Source organism: Myotis daubentonii, chromosome 10, assembly GCF_963259705.1.
Source record: "Myotis daubentonii chromosome 10, mMyoDau2.1, whole genome shotgun sequence".
Taxonomy (NCBI): Eukaryota; Metazoa; Chordata; class Mammalia; order Chiroptera; family Vespertilionidae; genus Myotis; species Myotis daubentonii.
The window spans coordinates 51,448,798-51,469,033 of record NC_081849.1 but is presented as its reverse complement, the minus strand read 5'-3'; the positions used below and the strand labels follow the sequence as shown (position 1 = coordinate 51,469,033).

At 40.4% G+C, this 20,236-nt stretch overlaps 1 protein-coding gene across 2 annotated transcripts in view; it reads left to right on the top strand.

Annotated features, from left to right (window-relative positions):
- The window catches only part of COL28A1 (collagen type XXVIII alpha 1 chain), a 151,735-nt gene that overhangs the window by 85,284 nt on the left and 46,215 nt on the right, over nucleotides 1-20,236 (top strand). For both annotated transcript variants that reach the window (XM_059712395.1, XM_059712393.1), the window contains exons 25-27: nucleotides 273-341; nucleotides 14,042-14,110; nucleotides 16,078-16,146. In XM_059712395.1, coding sequence (XP_059568378.1) covers nucleotides 273-341; nucleotides 14,042-14,110; nucleotides 16,078-16,146 — 207 coding nt within the window. The remainder of the gene's footprint in view (nucleotides 1-272; nucleotides 342-14,041; nucleotides 14,111-16,077; nucleotides 16,147-20,236) is intronic.

The window sequence follows — 20,236 nt, the reverse complement described above, 5'->3', positions numbered from 1 at the left end:
TTCCTTCCTTCCTTCCTTCCTTTCTTTCTTTCTTTCTTTCTTTCTTTCTTTCTTTCTTTCTTTCTTTCTTTCTTTCTTTCTTTCTTTCTTTCTTTCTTTCTTCTTTCTTCTTTCTTCTTTCTTCTTTCTTCTTTCTTTCTTTCTTTCTTTCTTTCTTTCTTTCTTTCTTTCTTTCTTTCTTTCTTTCTTTCTTTCTTTCTTCTCTTTCTTCTTTCTTTCTTTGAAATACTGCAAACAAAGTTGCTCACTCTCTCCCTTATCATGCCATCTAGGGACCTCGAGGATTACCAGGACCCCCGGGACCAATGGGTTTACGTGGAGTGGGGGACACTGGAGCAAAGGTGAGATTTTAAAGTAGGTAACATGATAGCTTCTAGAGGGACATGATTTTGGTGTGTGTTTTTTTTTTAATCAGGCATGATAGAAGAGTAGGGGTATCTAAAGAATTGATAACGTTATTAATCCTCATCCATGGACTTCCTGGGGACCTTGCACTAATTTGAACAGGTAGCTTAACGTTGTGGTTTTTCTCTTGCTTTCCTTGTGCAATCCTCATGTTCCTTTGCTTTGTCTTCCTGCACCGAGATCAGTTGGTCCAGAGCCCTCTTCGCTTTCCTAGGCGCCCTCATCCAGTTCCATGGCTTTAACCACAGCCATGTGCTAATGACATCCCGATTTCTATTTTCCCTGCTCTAAACTCTGGTCTCACACCTCTGGTTTCTTCCACACAGCGCCTCTCAGATTTCTCACAGTCTCTCCAACCTGACATCCAAATAGAACCTTTGTTTTTCACCTCATAAGGTTGTAAATGGCACTCCCATGCACCCCACGCTGATGTGATGACACCTGAGTCGTTCTTGGTCCCTTCCTTTCCCCCTCCTTCCTCCACGTCGAGCCCCATGGTAAATCCTGTCAGTCCTACCTTCAAAACATATCTCGACTCTGGCTGATTTTCTCCTGCTGCTTCCACCCGGGAAGACTGCCTGGGCTATTAAAATAGCCTCTTCACTGGTCTTCCCTCTTTACCTCTGGCCTTCTATTACCTAGTGGGCAGAGGGCTCTTTTACAACTGTAAATCAGATCCTATCTCTTTCCTTCTCAAAAAACACTCTGGTGGCTTCTCTTTGTGGTGAGAACAAGCTCCAGCCACTTTTCATGGCCTATGAGGCCCTTCACGACCTGACCGCAGCTCCTGCCCCTTCCTCTCTTTCTGCCAATGCCACCACCCCCCCTCCCCCACCCCAAGCCACACTACACACTGCTTCAGGTCAACCCTGCTTCCAGGCCTTGGTTCTGTCAGGATGGCTCACCTCCCTCACCACCCATTCAAAAGCAATCATCTTTCTCTCCCCTCCCTTCCTCCCTCCCTCCTCATCACTATCATATCCCTTTGTGTATTTCCTACATAGCAGGTATCACTTTCTGAAATCATCTTGCTCATTGCCTGCCTTGTATACTTCATAAGAGTAAGTTTTCTTGAATGCAAGCTCTTTGTTTTGTTCCCTGCTAAATTCCCCACTCCAGAACTAGGTGTGCCACCCAATAGGAGCTTTATAACATGTTGAATGAATGGAAAATGAATGAATGATCAATATTACCCCAAAGAGAGCATTTTTCCTTAGAATACACCAACTCAGTATTTTTTTATTTTATTTTTTTTTTAGTTGTGATACCAGTTTATTCCTGGGAGGATGTCCGGGCAGCATCCACTTACTCTGCCGCCATTTTTAATCTCCTTAAAATCATTCTTCTTGAAATATTAACGTTTATTGCATGTAACATTATATTTACAATCATTTTTCTTGAAATATTAATGTTTATTATTATACTTAAAATAGTTTTTCTTGAAAACAACTCAGTTTTTTTAATGCGTCCAGGTGATTAGGGAGAGATGTTGTAAGTGCTCAATGTCAACATTTTGCCTTTTTTTTTTTTTGGTCTCTGCCCCATCACTTAGGAGTGAGCACACCTTGAGACTGCTTCTGTGTGAGGAATGAGGCAGGCGTTCTCCTGTCCTCTCCTGGTAGAATGAAAGATTGAACACCCATGGCACTAAATATCCTGTCCCAAGGAGATCTGTGTGTCAGGGTGATCATGAGAGTCCAGGAGAGGCTTGTCTGAAAGTGCCGGGTAGACTGTGCGGAGCAGACACCCCCAGGTGCTTTGATCAGGATCTGGCTTGGTCAGACTAAGGACTGACTCCGATCCTCTACACACCTCGGCAGTGCCAGTGACCTTACTGAGTTTAGGTATTGTAGTATTTTTTTTTCTTTAAGGCAAAGTATCTTTCAAATGTTAAAATGTAAACATAGAAAGAGAAAAGAAATTTTTTTTGTTTTTATACCACATATTCCTTTAGTTAGAGAAATAGAAGCTTATTCCTATTTATAGTGAGGCATGATATAAAATCTGTTAAATATATACTGGAATGTACTTGTATTCCAATGGAATTGTATGATCATTTACATTTCCAAAGTAGATTATTGTGAAGATTTTATGTAAGTATATGTTAACTATGCTATTACGCTACTATCTTACCGTGAGCAATAATAATGAGGCACAGATAGAGAACACTTAAAAATTTGATTCCTGTGAATGTTCACTGTCAGAGTATTTAACATGTAGACTAAAACATTTACTAAATGAGTTCATATACGGCTTTTCTCTAAGTCCCTTGTATTTATTTCCATATACATTTCAAGGGTGGAAAATCAAGGAAAACACTGTTCTTTCTAAATTTTATCCTGCCTATTTTTTGTAACAGTCAACATGTTGCCAGAAGCTGCATCTTAAGTGAAAGAGTATCTCTGTGAGCCCACAAGGGGGGCTGAGTGGAAGCAGCAGCCTATAGCTCACTTCCAGCTGAAGGGAGAAGAGAGCATCAGCCGGGACCTGCCTCTCTCCGCCCACCTCCCTCTCTGCTGCCTTTTCCTTCCCTCTGCTGCCTGTTTCTGTCGATGTGGGGGAAATTAAGTTATCCTGGCAAACTAGCCCTGGAGGGCCATGTCAGGAGTCTGAGCTAGTCTTCGAATCCAAGGACTTGGATCTATCATTTGAAAATACAGGAAATTTTAAAGGCAAACATCAGCTTTTCATAACTTTCAAAACCATCTCTCCTCTTTTAAAGAAGCCTTCACATCTCCATGTGGCCTTTTCTCTTTTTTTCTAAAGAAAACTTGGATGAGCGTGCATGCACACACGAACAGAAGTTGGGGTGAGGGCATCAGTGGGGGGGATGGGGGTAACGTGTGGGGATAAGGACACATATGTAATAACTTAATCAATAAAAAAATAGAAAATAAAAACAAATATAAAGAAATAAAAATGTAAAGAAAAGCAAGAGAAAAAAAAGAAAAGAAAGGAAAATATTCAGAGAAATCTAATTCCCATTTAACTTTGTCCTTCTGGGTTGGCAGAGTGAAGGTGAAACTCTCAAACTACTTACAGTTGTTAGTGGTAGCAGAAGTACAGGACTTAAGTGTGTGCAAAATTTCTCTCCTTTCATTCTGACTTTTAAAACGGCAGAGAAATCATATTATGTGTGTGTAGTTGTATAGACATATTTAGCTGATATGTTTTTCATTAAAACTCTGTGTAGTCACCTTAAAGTACTGGCCTTAGGGCATTAACTTATAAAACAAATGTGTTTGGAAATGAGGAAACCATTAAGGCTGATTATTAATTTATGGTGGGCTTTTGTGATATTTGGTTAAGGTCACACATGTTTAGCATATGACACAGACATTTGAATCAAAGCTTCTATGTTTCAAAACATATAAAAACCAGTCCCTGACTTCTTACACCGTTGTGGTACTCCAGGCAAATTCTTTATGACATCAGTGGCTATAGCACTTCTATATACATTACCTTGAATTTAATCCAAATTTTGACAAGGGCTTCTGAGAGATTTCTAAAATTCTTGTAAAAATTACAATGTTCAAGGTAAAAGCAGATATAGTTTTAAAATCCTTGTTGGAAACATGCCCTGAAGAGGAACAGACAATTTGGTTTCTTGTTAAGTGGGATGCACTCATCCAGTGCCCTGACTCCTGGACCCACATTCCCTGCTCCTGTATGGGGAAGTCAAGTTCAAAGATCCTATGTAACACTGCCTGCATTTCTGTACTGGACCCTAGAGACTAGAAGGACCCTTTGTGATTTGGGGACAATCATTATGTAAATCTCATTTCCCTTTGAGAAACTCAGATAACTCCCCCTCCCCATATTTTCAACCCCAAAGACTATTGAGATGCATATTGTCCCAGGGTGATCACTGACATCTCTGAGGGTAAGAGTTTGTTCTTGGCCTCTTAGAAGAGGAAATGAATGCAAGGAGTGGCTCTCTGGAGCTCCCTAAAGGCAGGTGCATCCCCCCATGTCCCGCTCTGAGCTCTTTCAGCCCCTTCAGTGTGCTAGTTCCTCACAGAGAAAGCATGGTCCAAAGCTCTGGGGGTGCTGAGTTCAGGCCAATTCTTACACAGAGCAGATCAAACCTGGCATTGGGGGCCCTCATGGGACCTCTTACCCATCGAGTGGTTGGAATAAGGTCTGTAGGCAGAAAGACTTGTTGGGTTGTTGTTATTATTATTGTATATTACCTAAATATTATATATTAATACTATCTAAATATTTCCAGAATATTGTGACATTTTTAAACAACCCACTTATTTTATAGATGAGGAAATCAAGAACCATAAAGACTGAACAATTTGCCCCTTTGTAATATAAACAGTTTTGATACTATATTGTGTTTGTGTATGAGGGGGCCACTATGAATATAGATGAATGGATGAAAAACTAAATGGATGAAGAAATCAGAGCAGAAAGAATGGCTTGGCCTGATCTATAGGTGCTCAGTCCCCAGAGCTGTCCATCTTCTGACTATCACAGCACCATGTAGTGTTCAGTTGGATTGTTTCTCTTTCCAGTCTAGCTTTTCCATCGTCATGACTTAAATGATGTAAACATTAAAGGGAAGCATAAACCTAAACCCCAAAGAGTTAAACATTTTTCAAAAGCTTTAAATGTTTAACTATTGTAAATGCATGCTTTATTTGACAAAAGTGGCCCATAGTCATAAATTAAAATGCAAGTCTATGTGAAATTCCACTGAGTACCATTATTCTAAAAATGTTCCCAGCATCTGAATCGCTCCTCTGTTCTCTGCAATGGCTCACATATGTGCATACCACCAACAGGCAGTGGCGGAACAGAGGAGCGATTCACACAGGGCTGCATTCGGAATTTGTAGATTCCATCGGCAGACATGGAGTGGACAAGGAACTCCATTTTGAACAGTGTCTGACAAGGAGGGCTGGCCTAGGACACAGACTTCATGATAATGAAGTTAGGGGTCCATGACTCCAAATTGGAGGTGAAGAAACCCACCTCCCAGAACTTGACTGCAAAATTGCTACAGGCAGAACAATCAGCTCGAAAAAAACCACAGGACTAATTAAAGCCAGAGACATATCAAATTTAAATGCCAGACGATTTGACCTTTAGATTTCAGCAAAGGTCACATTCAAGCCAGGAAAACTTGACTAGGTGACTTTTCAAGGTTGCTTCCCCATTCAGTTCTATGCATGATCACTAAAATCAGAACTGCACTCCAGGCGATGTTATGATTTTCAGTATTGCTTTTTTCTCTGCTGTTTTCCTAGCTCTGCATTTCTCTCCCCAAGAGTACACACTTACGTTCCCTTCAGCCCTGGAGACACATGCTAAGTCTTCTTAACATTCTCCACCCATGCCACCATCAATATATTTTTATTTTTCATCATGCAGACTGGAGGAAATTTTCCCCAGTGGAAAATTATATTGAATATCAGTACAAGAGAGCCTTTTCTCCTCCATGTCATTAGGGGATAGTGTCAATGTTTCTATTTTCAAGGTTTTAAACTCAGCTAAATAAGACTTTCCCTCTCCAATGAGATTCTTGGCACAGGAGAATCATTTGCTCATCTTTAATGAGGTGATTTTGAGAAAAGGAAGAGACAATCAACAACAAATCTTCTAAATCCTAAAGCAAGTTTTTAAAATTATCATGGGCATTGATTTACTGCTGCTTTGGAGTATTAAATTTCTAGAAGATAAGTTGATTTGAAGAATTGAAATTATTTTAAATATTTTGAAATTCAAATCTGGGAAAAGACACTAAAGGAAATGTTATGTTGATTTGAGTGGTTTTTTTCCCTAGCATCTTCTTAATCATTTTCTCATCCCCTTGATATCTGTGCTGGTAATTGTTACTGTCTCCCTTTTCAGTGTGTGTCAGTGAGAAGTGACTGAGGGACATGACAATGGCCAGTCAATAATCAAAACACACGGTCAAAGTCTGGGTTGTTTGTCCATAAGCTTAGAAGAAGGACTCTAAAATTTTCATTGACATTGTGGCAATACAAGTGAGATATTCAAGAGTTACTAAACCATTGCATATGCTCATTACATCATTCAGTCCAGAATGGTACTTATGTTTGTGGTAGTTGGAGCTTGGTAGTTAGATCTTAATGTTATTTAAAAGCCAGAAAGAAAGAAACATGAAGCAGCTGCTAATCATCGCTTTGACTTCTACCTTATTTTAAAACTCAAGCATTCCTTATTTTCATCATTTAGTAGAATCTTCAGTGTACCGTTCCTTGAAAAATTCTCAAGAAGCTAATTCTTTTCACAGTAAATTTAATTTGTTTTTTTATTGTCCCCAAAGTAAAAAATAAAAGCACAAAATCTCCTTTAGAACAACTGCAACTTGCTTCTACAGTCTTCTCAAAGAGTGACAGGGATTTAATTGACACAGATGGAGAAATAATGATGAAAACCTTATTAAGCTATGTGGGGAAGAGGGAGGGAGAGATAGTCTAATGGACAATTTTGTCTCTACGAGCACTATCTTCTCAAATGTTATATTTCAGTCTTATAAAATATAACAGACTGTCTCCTTATCACTACTCTGCTTGAGACCTCTGCCACTTGTTAGCTGTGTGACCATAGCAAGTCATTTCATCTCAGTGAGACTTAGCCTCCTCATCTTTGATTTGGGATAAGGCTGTCTACCTCACAGGGTTATTCTGAGAAATTAATAGAATTGTGTCTATAAAACATTTTTATAAATTCTTACCTACTAAAGTAGTAGAAGTAAAAGGAGTAGTAATAGCAGTCATAGTATGCATTTTCCTGCCAAATCAAGTATATTGCAATTGGATAAAAAGAATAAGAATTTGTGTAGGCAGGAAATCTGGAATGAGACCAATTAAAACATTGGGGTAAACCACAAAATTGAGAAATGGCAATGGAGGGAAAATGGAAAGGGAAGCCTCAGACAGCTGGGTACTTGTGCAGATTGTGTGGGCCTCTTAGGAATCTTATAATCAGGATATTTTCCTTCTGCTCCTTGAGAGAGTGTGATGGACTCAATGTAGGGAAAGAACTTTCACAGCCACATAGCCATGTGTTTGCATTAAGTGGCAGCTGGAGGAAAGTCTATGGAGAAGTTAGCACATTTCATCCAGCCCCAGCCGAAGATGAGAGATGAACTCTGGAGTCAAACCTTGGCTTGAATTGCCTCTGGCTGCATGGTTTTGGGCAAATCATGTATTTATATCATTTTCCTTATTTGTAAATTGGAGTAAGTTGATGTTCATAGGATCACATAAGATAATGAATGAAAAGTACCTGCCATGTAATGAACTTAACACATTTTAATTATCATTTATTTTATTATTAATCGTAATAATTTTAAGAAGAACCAAAGCAAAGATTTACCAATGAGAAAATGAATAATCATGATAGTGCTTTCGCTTTTTTCTTTCTTTTAAAAAGTAAAAGATTCAATAAAGTGATTATTATAATATTATGTATGATTTTAAAGGGGTTGAAATTAATCACTCTGCAAGGTTATGCTCTAAGTAAAACCTTCACCAAATCATTTGTTAAGTTCACATATACAAGTACTGCAGATGTTCCTAAACTTGACCATTTCCTGTCAAAATGAAAGGAGTGTCTCATCTAGAATCCCTTTTGTGGGCCAAACAGAAGCTGTAGGCAACCTAATAGTTGTTCTTTTTTGAGAGAGTGGAAGTGGCAAGGAGGGGTAGGACTTAAGCTACGGTCTTATGAAATTGATGGGTATAGCTACAAATGCCAATTCCACAATTTGCTTTCTGGTTTACTCCTTGTCTCCTAATGCAAGGGCTCCCTCTGCAGGCTCCCACAACCCTTGGATTCTGCATGGGAAGCTAAGTCCAGCTATGCAAGTGCCTGTTGCAATTCTTTTTACTTGTGAGTGTGGGCTGTACCCACTGACAACAAACTGAAATGTCACGGTAAACACACTGCTTCGGTTCCACGGGTGCTGCACTGTGGTGTAACTGCTGCTATTAAGTGTGAAGTGAGTCCTAACAACACTCCTCTTATACACATCCACCTAGCTGTGTGTTGTAGCCTAGCATGGGCACGTGGCACACAGAACAAATGACAGGATGCATTTTAAAGACCCCACGTAGTAGAAAGACACACCTCTGTGGACTCACACAGCCCATTAAATGCCTGATATTCCCATCAACTGAAAAGTATGGTACATATATACCAAGGAATGACCCTGGTCCTATGTTGCTGACCAACTCTAACATCTGCAGTTTGTGTTTCAATTTGATTTAAGGTCTGTCAGTTTCATAAAAGCCTATTTTAGATTATGTTCACATAAATATACAAAAGAATACTTTGATAGATAAAACATAGCGATATGTCAACAATTATATGGATAGGAATGGACTTGTTCGAGGTAAGCATTTCAGTACCACATATAACATGGGACCACACCCTTATAAAGCTCATTTGCCAAAATTCAAGAATAAAAAGGGCAATAATGTGCCCACAGGGTCAGCTATGCTATTGCATTCAGCCCCAGACATTTTAAAATATATTTTATTGATTTTTTTACAGAGAGGAAGGGAGAGTTAGAAACATTAATGAGAGAGAAACATCGACCAGCTGCCTCCTGCACATCTCCTACTGGGGATGTGACCTCAACCAAGGTACATGCCCTTAACCGGTATTGAACCTGGGAACTTTCAGTCCACAGGCCGACGCTCTATCCACTGAGCCAAACCTGTTAGGGCCAGCCCCAGACATTTTTAAATGGTGAGGGTTATGGGGAACTAAATAAGAGAACAAAAGAATAACAATAATAAACTTGATGAGAGTGGCCTAAGGTAAACTCACAACTTCAACTATTTTTCCCACTTGGTTTCCCATCTGGGATGTGTGTGTGTGTGTATGTTTATGTGTGTGTTAGTATGATAAATACAATTTGAGACAGCAGTGTTTACTAAAATCCATCTCAAGAAAAGTATCATGAATTAAATAGAGTGTCAAATTCTTTCCTAAAAGAAATACTACTTTATTAACAATCTCCATCTGCCTTCTTCCTCTTCCTCTTTGCCCACCTTTCTATCTTTAAAATCTTATTTTCTTCTCCTGATTAGGGATGAACATCACAGTAACCTTTTCTTACCCTCACTGGTGAGATATTTATGAGGTATTATTCATGGATTTTATAAAGATATTATAAAAAACATTATGAAAATTATTAAGCACATACAAAAGCAGAAACACTAGTAAATTCTCATTTACCTATCACACTTCTTTAACAATTACATACCTGTGGTCAGCCTTTATCTGTATCCCCCATTCCTCACTTCTCCTCTTTGCACTGCATTCTCCCAGCAAATCCCAGACCATCACCCATATAGAGCTTTAGCATTTGTCTCTCTAATATAAGAGCTATTTAAAAACAAACCAACAACACATTACTGCTATACCATTAGCAAAACTAAAAAATATTAATAGCAATTACATAGTATCATCCAATTTCTAACATTAAACTTTCCCAGTTTGTCTTATAAATTTACTAGAGGCCTGGTGCACAAATATTTGTGCACTCGGGGGGGAGGGTGGGGTCCCTCAGCCCGGCCTGTGCCCTCTCGCAGTCCCCTCAGGGGATGACCACCTGCTGGCTTAGGCCCGCTCCCCAGGGGATTGGGCCTAAGATGGCAATCAGACATCCCTCTGGCAGCCCGGCAGCCCTTGGGGGATGTCCACTTGCCAGCAGGGAGCAGGCCTAAACTGCAGTCAGACATCCTTAGCACTGCTGAGGAGGCAGGAGAGGCTCCCACCACCACCACTGTACTGGCAGCCATCAGCCTGACTTGTGGCTGAGCAGAGCTCCTCCCATGTGAGAGCACCCTGACTACCAGAGGTCAGCTCCTGCATTAAGCGTCTGCCCCCTGGTGGTCAGTGTGTGTCATAGTGACCAGTCATTCCCAGTCCTTCTGCTGTAAGGGTCAGTTTGCATATTACCCTGTTACTATATAGGATAGAGGCCTGGTGCATGGGTGGGGACCAGCTGGTTTGCCCTGAAGGGTGTCCTGCTTGGGTGCCTGGCCAGCCTGGATGAGGGGATGATGGCTGTTTGCAGCTGGTCATACCCCCTTCAGGGTGGGGGTCCTCACTGAGGTGCCTGGCCAGTCTGGGTGAGGGGCTGAGGGGCGTTTTCAGGCTGGCAGGCGACTGAAGCTCCCAACCTCTCCTTTTTTCTTTCTTTTTTTTTTATTCTGGGATTTATTTACCTTCTATGGCTGTTGTTGGAACTGAGAGCCGGCTTTAGCTCTGAGGCTCGGCTCTAACTCTGAGACGTCGGCTGCTGAAAGCAGGTATCTAGGTTTGTTTGGCTTCTATAATTGAAACACTGTTGCAGCTCCAGCTCTGAGGCCCAGCTGGCAGAAAGCAGGTTTCTGGGGTTTGTTTAGCTTCTATAATTGCAACATTGTTTCTTAGAGTGCAGCTCAGAGGCCGGCAGCGGCAGGCGGGGAACCTTGGCTTCCTCCATCACTGGAGCAAGCAAGCCTCCTGTTCGCTTCAACTGCCTGGCTGCCGGCCGCCATCTTGTTTGGCAGTTAATTTGCATATCGCCCTGATTAGCCAATGGGAAGCGTGTCGGAGGTATGGTTAATTACCATGTTTGTCTATTATTAGATAGGATGATTGTTTTTTTTGTTTGAATTGGAATCCAAAAATGTCCATACATTGCATTTGAATTTGCATATCTTTTTAAAATCAAAGGTTACATATCTTTCATTTTTTCTTTTCACTTTCTTAGTGGATGGTGTCTTTGTCCTTGAGGATTTTGCTGATAGTATCCTTATGGTGTTGTCTGACATGTTTCTCCATCCTCTCTTGCTTTTGTTTGTTTGTTTGTTTTTGGTAGTTAGATTTAGACACCTGCCAGAATCAGATTCAGTTTTCCTTAGCTAGAATACTTCATAGGTGGGGCCATATAGTCCCATTGTATCACATCAGGTGTCTAATCTCATCATGGAAGCATAGAGATAAAGAGAAACATGATAGAGGAATTCATTTGTATCTGGGTGGAGTTGAGAGTGACCAGGCAAAGAAGACCATTATTTTTTGACAAAACATTTAATGATTCAGGATAAAATCTACTTAACTATGTTTACTACTTAACTACTTAATTGTGCTCTGTTTTGCTAGAGGGACTCTAATGTAGCAAGTGTGTGAATCAGTCAGGTGTAGTTGGAGACCTTCACTGGGTGAATTTATAGACGCCCCCTTTAAAGGTACTTCAGAGGTACTCCAGAAAAGAGAGATGCTAGAAATGTAAGTAAGACAAGACAAGACAAGACATAAAATGTATGTATTGTATTCTTGGAACTCTTGATGATCAGAGTGATCATTTAAGTGAGGAGAAACTTGGGGCCACTCAAATGTGGGAGTCAGGAGAGAGGTATCTATCTATATATAAAAGGCTAATATGCTAAGTGTCTGACTGTCCGACCAGTTGCTATGACACTCACTGACTACCAGGGGCAGATGCTCAACACTGGAGCTGCCCCCTGGTGGTCAACCTCCCTTGGCCCCTCCCCCCAACCAACTTCCTGCAGCTCTGGTTGCTGGCCAGGCTGAGGGACCCACCCGTGTATAAATTTGTGCACCAGGCCTCTAGTTAAAGAGATAATTAGTACCAATGGTCTCAAAAGCAGTTAAGTAGTAACAGAAAGAGATAGAGACTGGAGACCAGAATCATGAAAGTGGCATGGAAGCAAAAGGAAAATATGTAATATAAAAATAGAGATGAAAAGAATCAAGTCAGTAATAAAGTATCATTTAAAGTTTTCCTCACTCTTTTAAGGCTTATTTCCTCTAGAAGTATTTTAAGGCTTGTAAGTAAAAAGTAAAGAATAAGTTATTTTTCTAAATAAACAATTTCATCATTTCTTAAAATCTATGAATTTTGCACTGTTGAAAGCTATAAAGTATTTAGCTCCTAACAGGACATGGACAAAACAAGACCCAGAGCAAAGTGCTTGGGAGATCTAGGTTCAAAGCCTGGCTCTGGTCCTTTTTTTAAAAAAACAAAAATAACTTTATTGACACATTTAATATATCATAGAATTTCTTATTTCTAGCGTACAATTCAATGACTGTTTAGCAAATTTAGCAAGTTGTACAGCCATTACCATAAATCAGTTTTTGAACATTTTCTTCCCCTGAGTGAGATCCCTCATGCCCATTTATAGTTAATCCTATCCCTGGCCCTAGGCAACCACTGATTTAATGTCTCTATAGATTTGTCTTTTCTGGACATTTTACATAAATGAAATCAAACAATATGTCTGGGTTCTTTGACTGCAAATAATGTTTTAGGGTTCATCCATGCCAAAGCATGCATCTGTAGCTCATTCTTCTTTATTGCTGAATATCCCACACTTTGTCTATCCATTTACCAGTTGATTGACATTTAGGTTGTTTCCAGTTTGGAACTGTTATGAATAATTCTGCTAAGAGCATTTGTATGTAGGTCCTGGTCTGGACATATGTTTTCATTTTCCTTGGGTGTTTACCTAGGAGCGAAATTACTAGATCATAAGGTACATTTATGTTAAACTTTTAAAGAAATTGACTGCCAAACTGTTTTCTAGAGTGGCTGTACCAGCAAAATATGAGAGTTCCTATTTTTCCAAATCCTCCTAATTCTGCCTCTTAATAGTTGTGCAGCCTTGAGCAAACTTTGGTTTCCTCTTTAGCAAAATGAGTGGCATAGAATGTTAACATTTGCTAAGTGCCTACTCTATGCTAGACTCTGTGATAGGAGCACTCACATTCTTAGTCTCACCTCATTTTCCTCCCCATGAAATGCAGAGATGATTTTCTGTGTATCTGATGAATTTACTGAGGCCCAGAGGAGGTAGGTAAGTTAGTCATCACTGTGATACATGATGGTTGAAATACTAAATTATATCAAATAACATATATGAAGAGGCCTAGTAAAGTGTTAGGCAGATAGAAGGTGGCTACTGAAGAGGTTTTTATTTCTCTGCTTCTTCCCATCATTATTCACGTCTCTGATAAGTCTAACCACAGGGCCTGACTTACCCTAACCAGATCTCACCACCTTTCAGATGATAGTCGCCTGTTATGAAACTGTTACCCTTTGGAGAATCTGAAAAGCCTTTATAGAATTTATCCGGCAGTCACAGCCTCCCTAGAGGCAGAAGCATCACAGAGCCAATCCCAACCCAAATAGCATAATCTTTGCTGCACAAAGTGAGAGCAACTAGTTTAGGATGGGTTATGTCCTTTCCTGATTGCTTTTATTTGTGTCTCTTTTCACAATGAAAGTCATTTTTTTCCAAATTTCAGAGAAGGGAGTTCTGGGGAAAAAAGTATATATTAAGGTTGCCAAGCAGTTAATTGACTTGATTGCTTTGAAATGGACCCTGTTGGCTTGAAGATTGAATAAAGACCAATAAGAAATGAAATCAAAAGGAGATAACACTCCCTTTGTCAAGTTTAGGAAAGTGATGTGGGTTAAAAGGACTCAACAATTTAGACAAATTCAAGGGTGTGGAATTTTAAAATATGTATTTTTTGAATATGAAAATTTATGTGACATATATTTAATATTTTAACTATACAGTATAAAGTGTTTTTAAATACCAGTAACTTGTCATTCTTGTCTTTTCAGGGAGAGCCAGGCGTCAGAGGACCTCCGGGCCCCTCTGGGCCTCGGGGCTTAGGAACCCAGGGGCCCAAGGTGAGTCGTCAGGTCTGCGCTCTCAGTGTGAGGGTCAGGTACCGTTAATGGCAACAGAGTGAACATTAACTTCAGAGTAAGTGCTCATCTTGGTGTTTGCTCATTTTTTCTTGATTACTGATGAAAAGTCTTCTTTTCGCATATCATGTGAACTCTCAGTAAATAGAACATTTAAGTTTATAAAGCTATTCTCTATCGCCAAAGAAATTAGTAAGCCAGGCTCTCTTAAGAAAGTGGGTGCAAAGTGCTCAAATATTTCTAGGCTCGTTGGAAGCTGTGCCATCATTCAGAAGCACATCTTTACTTTGGCCAGAGGTGCTTCAGGTTTGCCTTTTAACAGGACGCCAGCCAATGTATCTACTGTGTATATGTGTGTAGGACACTGTCAGAACCTCAGTGCAAGGGTCTAGGTTTACTGTCTCCATGGAAAGTAAGAGAAACTTCCTTTGGCTCCCTTTGCTCTCATTTCTATTTCGCTTCCTTTTGCCACCTTCAATTTGGTGATTATTCATCTGTTTATTCTTTTAATCCAGTGTTTCTCAAGGAGAGAGATTTTGTCCTCCCCTCTGCACCACAGGGGGACATTTGGGATCATTTCGAGGGGCAGGGGGGTCACCACTGGAGGAGGATTGTTATTGGCATCTAGTGGATAGAGGACAGAGATGCTGCTAAATGTGCTGCAGTGCACAAGACAGCCTCCCCTAATAAAGAATTATCCAGCTCAAAATGTCAATAGTGCTCGTTCATTTGCTCAACAAATGTTATTTATTTATTTATTCAAAAAGTGAGGTAGAGAACGAGCAGGCATGTTTATAGGGAAAACAGGTATCAGTAAGCCACCCAGCAGAAATTCAGATTTCAAATAGATGTATCTATGCCCAAAATGCAAGGAAGTGAATTAGAATTCTCTTATCAGAGAGAAGAATGGAGAGGCTTTATGAATCAAAGTTACTAAGGATCTCAGAATTACTAAGATTCTTTATCCTTTTTTTTTTCTTGTCCATCAATTACATATGGGCAGTGGGCTATTTTTAACTTCATAGTTCACGTTATGTGGGTGAAAATTGCAGCCAAGATGTCAGCTATTGTTATTGGGTCTATTTTTTTTCTTCAGTGTCATCTTTCTGTTTAAATTTTCTTTCTTTCTTTCTTTCTTTTTTTTTCAATGAGCTGGTATTCCTCTTAAAATCAGAAAAAATATAGCTTTTTTTTTCATACTGGAAAGAAAAAGTCTGACTTATACAGTAACTTACATTAACCTAGTATTTCTACAAAGCTTATTCCATCAAATAATAATTTGGGAACTTCTGGGGTAGTTAAACTAATCTCTCTATTGTGGGACTTCTTAGTGGCTTTAATATTTTAATATGTGGTAGAGATCTCCAAGGAGAGGCACATACCGTGGTGTAGAACATTTTCCAATCTCAGTTGGCCACAGAAATTTTTCCTTAAGAAATAGGGGGTCCACTTATATTATAAGGAATACACACTGGGAAATCATGCATTTTTTTGCTTCGTTTACATATTATCTCAAAAATTCAACACTGATCCACATTAATATCCACTGATTCTTTACCTACAACCCTGGTGAATGAGCATTCCATATTGAAATGGAACAGTAGATGGCAAGGCTACACAGAACAGTGTGTGTGAGTGGTCCTCTCACGTCTGGTGTCTAGGGGTTGGGCGTAGGGCAGCTAAAGGAGCCCAAGCTGACGAAGCTACAGGACCAGCACTTCTGCGGCTCTGTCTTAAGTCTTCATTTATATTTGGATTATATGTACGATCTTTGTAAAGGATTCTGTGGTTTACAAGGGTTAGAAAATCACTGCTATATAAAACATGATATAGCTTATGGGCAGCATGGATGAAGGTCCTGATCAGACTGAAGTAAGAACAGAGCCAAGAGTAATAATACATTGTTTCTCCCTGAATCTTCTTACACTTGTCTGATTTCTCCCCAACAGGGTGACATTGGGCAGAAAGGTTTGCCTGGCCCTCCCGGCCCCCCTGGCTATGGATTACAAGGAATTAAAGTAAGTGAACCTGATTGCACTGGAGTCCCATCTCAGTCTACTAAAGTGATGGAGAAAAGACACTGTGGACAATATAAAATATGACTGTTATGAAGTGAAGTTAATATAAGCTTAGACATTGAAATTGCATATAGTAGTTAAAGACACCATCCAGCCATGTAAAAATGGCGTAAGTGCATTGTTCCATGAGTGCTAACCGTAACATAAAGTGCTTGGTGAAAAATTTAACTGCTGCAGTGACTGGCTGTGCTGCTGCTGTGGCATCCCTGGTCCTGGGAAACCCTGAACACATGACGGGTCCACTCCCTTCCGCACCGCAGCAGCCTCTGGTCATTCCTGTGCAGTCCCGCTGTGGCCTGCTGGCCCTGCGCTGTAGGGGCGCTCCAGCTCCCAAAGGCCTCAGAGTTTCTTCACAACCGCAAATGTCTATTGATTGTATGGATTGAAGGAGGGGTGTGGCTGTTTGGTCTCCAAAGGGCCTTGGTGTTTTAGATTCACAGCAGAGGTCAGGGGGTTATATGATGCCACGATCTTGGTCCCATGTGAGCCTGCAGAACTGACCTTTTCCCTAGATATGGACTCTAGATATGCCAGTACTTCCCCAGGTTAAGTCATAAGGGACAAGGGATGGGGCTGGGTCTTGAGAGAAGTCCTTAATACGCCCATTAGTCCTTGAGGGGCCAGGAGGAATCTGCTGAGAGGGTGGGCCATTCTGGTTAAAAAGCCAAGTATGGGGACAGACAGAAATCTTCATTTCTACTCAGGAATCATTCCAGTTTCCCTCTCCCCCATCTTTCAGTTAGTTCCAGTGTTCTTTCTGCCCCAGTTTCCACATCTGAGTAATGGGGATGATGACAGTACTATGGTATTTCCTAGAGTTGATATGAAGCATAAATGAGATAGTACGTAAAATGCACTTAACACAGGCTTGGCACATGGTTGCATATGCAGTAAATGTTGTAGTTACTCACATTGTTACTCTTTCCTGCTTCTCTTCCCTTTCCGCTAGTACTTGTATTTCCCAGGATGAAAGTCCAGAACTCTGACATTCACGTGATTTAATGCTCTAAAACATAAAATATCAGTTGCATGAATTAGTGCAGGGATGGCTTCAGTATCCAAAAAGACCCAACATGTACAATGTCTCAAACACAATAGAGTTTTCTGTTCACATAATAGGCCATGTAGGTGTTCCTGGTTAGTGGTCAATTTTCTTCCACATAAAATTTCAGAGAACCTCATCTTCTATTTTATGGTTTCTCCATCTGCTGGGCCTACTTACCACTTACTCCCAGCAAGCAGAAAGAGAGAGCGTGCAAGAGGCACACTTGCTTCTTAAACATCTTGGCTAAGAGGTGACAGACATCACCTCTGACCACATTATATTGATGGGAACTAGTCTCATGGAAAGGGAGTATCACTCTGTGCCCAGAAAGAAGGGAACCAGAGGTTTGGTGAAGAGCTGGCGTTTACAGCCACAAATAATTTAACCTGTTTAGAGGTAATATGAAAAAGTTATTTGTTGTTCTGAAGTATGTTGGTGGTTCCAGAAGAGAACAGGAAACAAGAGGGGTCTCCATGACAACTTCCGAGGTGCCTTGTCACTCTCCTGATAGTATGGGGCACAGTGACTTGGACTTTAAGAACTGGGGTCAGCTCTATCAGGTCTTTAATCCTATCTTGGAAAGAAAACCTTAGAGCTTTGGCATCTTCTTATTCATTTCAACCAGCATCAGGAGCGCCAGTGGGTGATTTAGAAATTGTTTTGAGTAGCTGGGCTGAGTACCAGGTAAGTAGCTGGACAAGGCTTGTGATTGAGTGAGACCAGGACATTTTCCTTTTTGACTATCAAGTCAGGGTCAGAGGATGAGGGACCCTGAAGCCTGGTAGAGAGCTGTGGTTCCAAGGCTGGGGGAGGTGGGCATGGCAGCAGCAGAAGGAGGCAGAGCTGGCGTGAGGAGCCCTGCATCGACTCAAGATAAAGAGGACCCAGCAAGGAGGCTCCTGTGGGGAATAAGAGAGGGTGGGAATCCAAGGGGATTCCTTGGGATGTCAGTGTTTGAGACCAGCAGGGGTGTGGTGGTGGGCTTTTAAAGAACTTAAAGTTTTATTTTTCAATTACAGTTTACATTCAATATTATTTTGTATTAATTTCAGGTGTTCAGCATGCTGACATTTTAAATTGTTCTGACTTTCTCTCCCCTTCCTTTCTTCATGTCTCCCTCTCTCCCTCATACCTACTTCCCACCTACTCATATCTAATAAACATATAACATAAATGTTATATGTTTATTCCTTTTCACTCTTGTAACAGACATTGTCCATATAAAACCAAGTTGAGTGAAGGACTTAGATAAATTCCTCTTAGATTCTGCTACCATCTTGATGGTATTTCCCATGAATTTCACTGTTGAAAATTTATGAAAGGTATTTTATCTTTTCCCACACATCAATGCTTAGTTAGACATTTCTAGTATACATTTTCTTCCTTCTCCTTTCAGCAAGGGAAGAGATACCTTTCCTACTCAGAGCCTTTGAGCTCGGGGAAAGAAGTAGGGCCATAATACATTCTCGAAGTTTCATGCGTTATCTTCTTCAAGCCTCACCAGCCTGTGGGGTAGGCTCTAGGGAACAGGGCACAGAGCTGTTAAGTAAGTATCCAGGGTCACTCACAGCTACCTCTCCAAGCAGCCTCCCTGAAGAAATCACATGTTGGCTAGTAAATGTCAGAGAGAAGGAGATGATCAGCTTGAGACTTTCAAAAGGAAATGCCACTCAAAATTTTTATTTGCACGTTGGAATTAAAAGTTGGCCCTTCAAGATAAGAGACATATGCGGTGAGGTCTCTTTTCCTGATAATCTAGATTGTTTAAGAGAAAGAAGTATGGAAGAGCACTTCTTTTCCCCTGAGTGCAGTTCTGTCAGAAGGCAGGGTTGGACTTATCGACCTTTTGAAATCACTTGGGAGGCACAAGACCAGGAGTTACAGCCGGATCTGGGCTGGCATGTGGAGCTGGCCCGGGTGAGGCTGTAATCACCCATTCAGTGGCTTATCAGGTCCTTTCTGGTTTGGCTCCTTTGTACTGCAAACCTCTGTGACAAGTCAGCGAGTAGCCAGCCAGCACATCTGTTTTTATTGCTTTTCCAAATACCATAAGAACTTTACAATTATTGGCTTTTTATTAGTAGTGCCTTTGCTTATCTAGCTCCAGGTGGGAAATGAGGTAAATTACCTGTTCAAGGTCACTCAGAAAATCCCTAACGAAGCAAAAGTTATGCAGTTTTCTGGGTATGTTGTGGCTCAAGTGGTCAGGCTATGATAAAGATAGCCCCAGTATACTTTTTCTTTTATTTTATGAAAAATTCTTCTATCATAAATTCTTCAGAAATGCTTCTCACATTATCAGAACCCAACCATAGGCCCAACATGTGTGCATTCTGCCCTATAGGGGAAAGCCAAGCAGTGAGAAGAGCCCAAGTACTGAAATGGAGAGAAACAGGCAGAAAAATTACCTGCCTCTGAGACAGAGAGAGGGAATTAGGAGGAAAAAGAAAGAATAGGAAATGGATTACGATGACTTTTTAAAAAATGTTTTCATTTATTTTAGAGAGAGAGAGAGATAGAAACATTTGATTTGCTGCCTCCTGAAAGCCCCCTACTGGGATCTAGCTCACAACCCAGGCATGTGCCCTGACTGGGAATCAAACTGGTGAACTCTTGGTTCATGGGTCGATGCTCAACCACTGAGCAACACCAGCCAGGCATGATGATTTTTTAAAGACACTGTAGTTAGTAATGCTTTTGTTCGTACACTCTTCTATTACCTGAAATTAGTGTACTTATTGTCTTTGGTTAAATTTTACCGGTGTTCTACTTCCATCCTTTTATTTCTTAAAAGATTATTTTTCTAAGTATAGAATTCTAGGTACACAGTTTTCCCTTTCAGTACATGGAAGATTTTCCTGTCATTTAGTCTCCATTACTTTTCTTGAGAAGTCGCTATTCCTTTGGTGATAATTTGCCCTTTTCTCTGGTTTTTAATGCTTTCCCTTTTTTAAAATTTTATTTTATTGTTGACAGTATCACAGA